Source organism: Pollicipes pollicipes, unplaced genomic scaffold (assembly GCF_011947565.3).
Source record: "Pollicipes pollicipes isolate AB1234 unplaced genomic scaffold, Ppol_2.1 Scaffold_6138;HRSCAF=7277_pilon_pilon_pilon, whole genome shotgun sequence".
Classification (NCBI taxonomy): Eukaryota; Metazoa; Arthropoda; class Thecostraca; order Pollicipedomorpha; family Pollicipedidae; genus Pollicipes; species Pollicipes pollicipes.
Genome location: NW_023596818.1, coordinates 5,892,187 through 5,899,709, shown reverse-complemented (window position 1 = coordinate 5,899,709; position 7,523 = coordinate 5,892,187). Strand labels below are relative to the sequence as shown.

Below are 7,523 nucleotides of genomic sequence, written 5' to 3'. Positions count from 1 at the left end.
AATCGTCAGAGGTGCGACCCCAGTGACGTCATCGCGCAGACGCACATCTCCAGTGACGTCACTGCCAACGTGGCACAACCGGCGGTGTCACTCCTCCGAGTCGCGCCGCTGGTGACGTCACCCCTCAGGAATCCAGCACAAGTGACGTCACTCCCGAGAAATGCACCACGGCGGCGGCGGCGGCGGCAGAGGAATGCACCAATGTGGTACAACCGGCGGCGTCGCTGCCCGGGATCGCAGCACCAGTGACGTCACCCAGCGGCGCCACGCCTCTCCGCCGCCGCTCGGTGGCGCCGCATCTCCCCCGACACCAGCCAGGAGCGCCGGAGCGGCGGCCCGCTCCAGCCGCGGGCGGCGGCGCGCCTCACAGGTGGAGCACGCCGTCGGAGCGGGAGGCCAGCAGCGAGATGTCGTCGCCGTCGTCGGAGCTGCGCGACGTGTGGGCCGAGTGGGCCGACGCGCGGCTCAGCTGGGAGGTGCGCGCGCTGCTGCCCCGCTCCGCCTCCAGCGGGTAGCGCTGGTTGGCCGGCTTCACCGTCACGATCAGGTTCGACGAGTTGGCCACCATCATGTCAGTCACCTGGAGACAGTGTGGTCGTCATCATCATCATCGGAACCAAGTGACACGAGCATATGTTGATCAGTTACCGCCCCTCTGGGGAGGTATGACAGGGGGGGTGGGGGAGTGGATCTCATGTTGCGTAGCAGTTCGTGCGAGTCACGACATGCCTCGGGCGATTACATGCGACGTTCATCGGATGGTAAACATCAAGTGCAGGTCAGGAGCCTGCGAATAACACAACCGCTCGTCGTGGCCTTGGAACATGTGACATGCCACCGCCCTGCGATGGATGGAGACAAGGCAAACACACCGCAGATAAGACCGGATGTACGCCGACAAGACTGCAACAGATAAGACCGAATCGTGGGAGAACGACAGAATGATATCAATGTATTACGCCATGCATCACACAGGCCTAACCATCTCCTGTCGGCCGCAGCATAACACGTGACCCCTTGCAGACTGCCCCCAGGAAGCTCCTCAAGAAGCGCACGAGACCGCACTGATGCCGGCAATACCAGCTGCCCGCAGGCACACATCCAGCAGCCAGTCGAGCCCGCGCCCTGATCCCGCCCCGCCGCCGCCACGCACCTGGTCCAGTGTCTTGCCGGCCACCTCGATGCCGTTCACCTCGAGCACCTCGTCGTTGACGGCCAGCAGCCCCGTGCTCTCCGCCAGACCGCCCGGCACCAGCCGCGAGATGAAGATGCCCGGCACCTGCGCGCGCCGGCCACGGGCGTTAGCGGGCCTGCCAGCGGCGATGCTCGCCAGCGACGCCGCGCGACTTCGCTGATGCGCAGCGGGAAGTGAAGATGTCCAGTGTTTAGCGATGGGTTTACATCGTGACCCTGGACTACTCACAACCCTTAGCCCATGAAAACAGCGTACTGAGGCGCGCAGAGCAAGATTTCTTTTTGTTTAGCACGTTCCATTTGCCAAAGGACAAAGCTACGATGCGTTCCTTGTGCATGTTAGTTCGTTGATTAACGCATACGTGTTATTGAGCTGAGATACGCAAGTGGTATAGCTAGCTGTTCAAACTCAGACTCTGTGTCCACCAGAACCCAGAAATGCGACGCTCCAGATCCCTCAATCTCTCCGACGTAACACAACAGGTGAGCAGTCCCACACAGCGCAACACAACAGAAGGCGTGCACCTCATGAGGGACGGCAGGGACCGTCAAGCCGCGCGAAGCGCCACCCGGTGGCCGCGGCCCGAGGTCAGTCCCGCTGACCGACCTTCTCCAGCCCGGTGGGCGTCACGCGCAGACTGGTGCCGTCCCGGATGTAGAAGCCCAGCGGCTTCTCGGAGCCGTGCTTAAGCAGGCGCACGCGCCGGCAACGCTCCGGCACGATGTCCACGTCGATGATCTGGGCCACCTGTCGGGCACGCACAGAGACGTCAGGTCACAGACTCCGGCACAATGTCCACGTCGATGATCTGGGCCACCTGCCGGACACACACACAGAAGTCAGGTCACGGACTCCGGCACGATGTCCACGTCGATGATCTGGGCCACCTGTCGGACACACACAGAGACGTCAGGTCACAGACTCCGGCACGATGTCCACGTTGATGATCTGGGCCACCTGTCGGACACACACGGACACGTCAGGTCACAGACTCCGGCACAGTGTCCACGTCGATGATCTGTGCCACCTGCCGGACACACACAGAGAAGTCAGGTCACAGACTCCGGCACGATGTCCACGTCGATGATCTGGGCCACCTGTCGGACACACACAGAGATGTCAGGTCAGACTCCAGCACAATGTCCACGTCAATAATCTGGGCCACCTGCCGGACACACACAGAGACGTCAGGTCACAGACTCCGGCACAATGTCCACGTCAATGATCTGGGCCACCTGCCGGGTACACACAGAGACATCAGGTCAGACTCCAGCACAATGTCCTCGTCAATGATCTGGGCCACCTGTCGGACACACACAGACACGTCAGGTCACAGACTCCGGCACAGTGTCCACGTCGATGATCTGTGCCACCTGCCGGACACACACAGAGAAGTCAGGTCACAGACTCCGGCACGATGTCCACGTCGATGATCTGGGCCACCTGCCGGACACACACAGAGACGTCAGGTTACAGACTCCGGCACGATGTCCACGTTGATGATCTGGGCCACCTGTCGGACACACACGGACACGTCAGATCACAGACTCCGGCACAATGTCCACGTCAATGATCTGGGCCACCTGTCGGACACACACAGGTACGTCAGACCACAGACTCCGGCACAATGTCCACGTCGATGATCTGGGCCACCTGTCGGACACACACAGGTAGGTCAGACCACAGACTCCGGCACAATGTCCACGTCGATGATCTGGGCCACCTGTCGGACACGCACAGAGACGTCAGACCACAGACTCCGGCACAATGTTCACGTCGTTGATCTGGGCCACCTGCCGGACACACACAGAGATGTCAGGTCACAGACTCCGACACAATGTTCATGTCGTTGATCTGGGCCACCTGCCGGACACACACAGAGACGTCAAGTCACAGACTTTGGCACGATGTCCACGTCGATGATCTGGGTCACCTGCCGGGTACACACAGAGACATCAGGTCACAGACAACAGCACAATGTCCACGTCGCTGATCTGGGCCACCTGTCGGACACACACAGGGACGTCAGGTCACAGACTACGGCACAATGTTCACGTGGCAGGTGGCCCAGTCGACGATCTGGGCCACCTGCCGGACACAAACAGAGACGTGCAGGGACGTGGACGGACACAGAGATACTTTGGGCCTGTACCCTTTCACAGACTCAGGCCACCACGGGGACATGCCTAATGCCAGGCCATGATGCCTGACGTCATGCGCGACCCCGGCTCTGTGTACACGTCCACCAACCGCGCGCTACGGCAGCGCGGAGCGTACCTGACGGAAGTCCTCCGGGTAGGAGATGGGCGGCTTGGCCTTCGGCGAGCCGATCAGCTGCGGCAAGAACTTGCCCCTCTTCATGGTGGAAGACCCGCTGACGTCCCACATGTTCTCCCCTGAAGAGCGAGTCAACATCAGCAAAAGGGCAGGGCATTTTCTCAACGCTTCAGACCAGTAATACAGAGGAAAAAAGCCACATGGCGCCCACAGTCTAAATTGACGCCATCCAGGACCAGTAATGCAGCCCTTTCAGAACAAAGGGAGCACCACTTTCTACGCGTTGCGCTACAGAATTTCGCACGAAAGCGGGAAAGCAGGCGGCCCGAGCTTGCCAGCTGGTATCAGTCAATTGGTCAGTATTAGAGCCTGTCGGTATCAGAGCTGGTCAAAGTCGGAGCCGGTCAGTATTAGAGCCGGTCAGTATCATAGCAGGTCAGTATCACAGCTGGTCAAAATCAGAGCTGGTCAGTATCATAGGCAGTCAGTATCAGAGCCAGTCAAAATCAGAGCTGGTCAGTACTAGAGCCGGTCAGTATCAGACCAGGTCAAAATAACAGTCGGCCAGTATCATAGCTGGTCAGTATCAGGGCCAGTCAGTATCAGAGTCGGTCAGTATCAGAGCCGTTCAGTATCAGAGTCAGTCAGTATCAGAGCCAGTCAGTATCAGAGTCGGTCAGTCAGTGTCACTCTGGGCGACACCACTGAGGGCTCCAGAGTCGGCAGGCATGTTGCAAAACCGTGAACGGACGACCCCGCGTAAGTGGTGCCCTAATTCGTGTAATGACACCGTCGTCATAACCAGACTGATTACACAGAATGTTGTTGGTCGCACCTTCGTGTTGCAGGACACGGCTACAAGCTTCCGCAGCTCAGGTTTTACTGTGACGGAGCCGAAACACACACGTGCATTTAATGCCCGCGCTGTGTAGTTGGATCTGAACGGTGTCGAACCTTTTCGATAACGTATTCGCCACGGGTCGCACATTTCTGCCGTCGGATCTGAACCCGGACCGCACATTCCCACGGTAAGATCCGAACAAGAACTGTATTTTTCCCAGCGGGACCTGGTCAGGAGCCGTACCTTTTCGCTGCAGGATGATCCTGAGCAGCGGCCGGGCGCACTCCAGCGACTTGGCGAAGTTGTCGTCATTGTTGATGGGCAGCAGGTAGCCGTCCTTGGGGTCGGTGTAGCTGACCGTGAACGGGATGTCCTCCAGGAAGTGGAGCCGCTGCAGCAGCTGGTACAGCTCGTCGAAGCGCTTCATCTTACCCCGCTCTATACTGTAGCGTCGGAACTCTGCGTCGAACTGCCCGAAGGTCGCGAATTAGCACCGACGCCGCCGGCCGAGGCCGTCAGGAGCTGCCTATTTTTGCTGCACTACTTCCCAATCGGGAAATACCTAGCAGAATATGCCTAAAACACCAAGTATCATATCCATGTGGCTTGTTGAGAGATGAGGTGTCCGAAGAATTCACCATCAGATTCTCATCCCCCAGAGAAAGGCCAGATCATGACAATGAACATGCATTAGCCCAGCCGGAGCAAGTATGGGCATATACCATGCTATTAGCACCAGTGACTGCAGTTTGGCCAGGGATGAAACAGTGCATTGGCGAGCTGCCAACTGTCACTGTGACTACTTTTACACTCTTTTACCGTTACTTTTAAGTACTTAACTTTTCCCTTCATGTTTGGTTAGGTGTGAAATTATTTGAAATAGCTTGGAATAATACTCCAAGTTACCTGGCCAAGTGTGAGAGGATAAGCAAGAGTTTTTATTTCTTATCTCAACATTGCATAACTCTGTTGTCTCTGCTGCAGTTTCCAACATTTACAAATAAAAATACAATGGGTATGATGTTTGTTGTGTATGTGCATGTCTGCAGTTGATGCATCATATAAACGTTACTCACATTGCAAACAAAAAGGACCACACACACTACTGTGTTTCCAACAGAACCAGATGGCTGAAACCTTACCTTTGATTTCACCTCTATGAGTGGAGAAAGAGGATGCCCAGACTGCATCTTTTGATAATGTTTAGACATGTTTCACCTGTCAAAGGACAAATTATGAATATGAGGAAAAATGAATGCTACAAAACCAAAGTTAGCAGAGGCTTGAGATCTGTTTCACACCGTGACACAATATAACAACCCAAGAACACTTTGAAGGAAGACATGTGAGGCAGTCTTGCTGTTGGCATCAGCCAGACTGCTGACACATATTCACATTTCTGGAGTTGGACTGCCTGCAAGTGGCCACATACCTGGCTTGATGCTAACCAATTAAAAAAGGCTGGCATCATGACAAACAAAGGCACACATTTGGATACATTAATGCTCTGTGACAATGTATTTGGGATCCTCAGTTGTCTTTACTTCAGTCAAACAGTTATTTCCCTCAAAATAAATATGGGAACTATAGGCAGTTTATATTGCTTCATTTCAATTATTTAAACATGGTTTAATGAAAAATATCTTCACAGCAGCATCAACTTAATGAATGAAATTAAAAACCAACACATGCATTCTCACTGTCTCTGATTCCTCATGTATTACCAAACATTAATATCATGAAAACAAATGGACCAAACCATGGGATTGATAAATACTGAACCCATACTTAATTAATCTTTGGCCATTTTTGCATAGTACCCATGCATTTTTCTTACATGCTATGCCAAATGACCTTATTATCCATAAAAGAGCATAAACAAGGCTTGATATTCTTCACATTCTCACTTATATTTGTGTATTCCTTTTGCAAGATTGAGCCATTCATATGCATATATATGATCTATCTATCTATTATCTATCTATCTATCTGTCTATCTATCTGTCTACCTATCTATCTGTCTACCTATCTATCCATCCATCTATCTATCTATCTGTCTGTCTATCTATCTATCTATCTATCTATCTATCTATCTATCTGTCATGTCACCAGTGTGTTTTTATACCTAGCTGCATGTCCTAACAGTACGTCTGGCGTATAGCGGGCTATGACTTATATCATGAGTATACGGCTGAATTTTGATGTGCAGTGACACAGTATCAGTTCAATGTCATTACTTACAAACATGCTTACAGAAAATGGATAGACTGGTTTAGCTAAGCCTTACAGTATATGAATGACAGATGGATACAGAAAATTTAACTTCCATTCTAATAACAACCTGAAATCAAGAGGGTAGTCCAGTCCAGCCTCTTCACATTCTGCTTGTATTAATTCCAGTCATGTGCATTTTTCAACCAAGCATGCACATTATGGAATTTAGCATGTAGAGCATTCATTTGAGAATTTGAAGACACAAAAAGTAGTAGAACGCTTTTGATCTAGTTTTGTCCTGCATTATTACCATGCCAGCAATTATACCAGCCTCACTTTTTATTGTCCACACATGTGTATTTGAAATGCAGCCAGCATGTTTTTCATCCACTTACCTTAATCATAAACAAACATAGTTCCTAATCTATATGACAAGGCATGCTACCAGGTGATGATCAAGGTCAGAGGACAAAGAGCAGAAATGACAGAACAACATATTTGATACATTCAGAATTTATTATGGTTTTAAAAGTGTCACCTACCATATGAATATATTAGCTTTCTGGTAAACCAAGATTAGATAACTTTTAATACTCCTTATCCTTTCAACATTTTCAGTATCCCTACTGGATGCAGACTGGCTAGGTATACACCAATCCTTATTACACAACTAACATCTTAATATATTTAGCAGAGCGGCAGGCACAGCAAGATGTCCATGTTTTCATCCTCATGATTAACCCAGGCTGATATGCGGGCACATAGCAACCTAAGAGAAGCAGGTTGCAATGTGGTGGTTACCAGCGACAATAATGGTGAGACGCACACACCAAAAGCGGCCAAATACTTCTCACGATCAATGGTTGTTAAGTGATTCTCATTTGGAACCATAGTACGTACCCTTTCCAGTTGTTGCTACCTAAAAATCAACTATACCTCGCCTTCAGCAGCCCAAGTGCTCCGCCCGCGATACTTAGCCAGCACTCCGACTGTTAT

General features: G+C 51.9%; 1 protein-coding gene across 1 annotated transcript; it reads right to left on the bottom strand.

Moving 5' to 3' along the window:
- Positions 1 to 249: 249 nt before the first annotated feature.
- LOC119105739 (partitioning defective 6 homolog gamma-like) lies at positions 250 to 7,523 on the bottom strand. Its single transcript, XM_037229224.1, has 7 exons — positions 7,428 to 7,523; positions 5,456 to 5,531; positions 4,557 to 4,782; positions 3,473 to 3,591; positions 1,802 to 1,942; positions 1,154 to 1,279; positions 250 to 580 (listed from the first exon to the last, which is right to left on the bottom strand). Exons 2-7 carry the CDS (start codon positions 5,522 to 5,524, stop codon positions 365 to 367), a joined length of 897 nt encoding a protein of 298 aa, XP_037085119.1. The 5' UTR covers positions 5,525 to 5,531; positions 7,428 to 7,523; the 3' UTR covers positions 250 to 364.

Coding starts and splice junctions, on each gene's coding strand:
- LOC119105739 (XM_037229224.1), bottom strand. CDS start 5,524: ATGTCTAAACATTATCAAAAGATGCAGTCTGGGCATCCTCTTTCTCCA. Junction 4,783..5,455: donor TCATAGAGGTGAAATCAAAG/GTAAGGTTTCAG, acceptor ACCTTCGGGCAG/TTCGACGCAGAGTTCCGACG. Junction 3,592..4,556: donor GATCATCCTGCAGCGAAAAG/GTACGGCTCCTG, acceptor CTCGCTCTTCAG/GGGAGAACATGTGGGACGTC.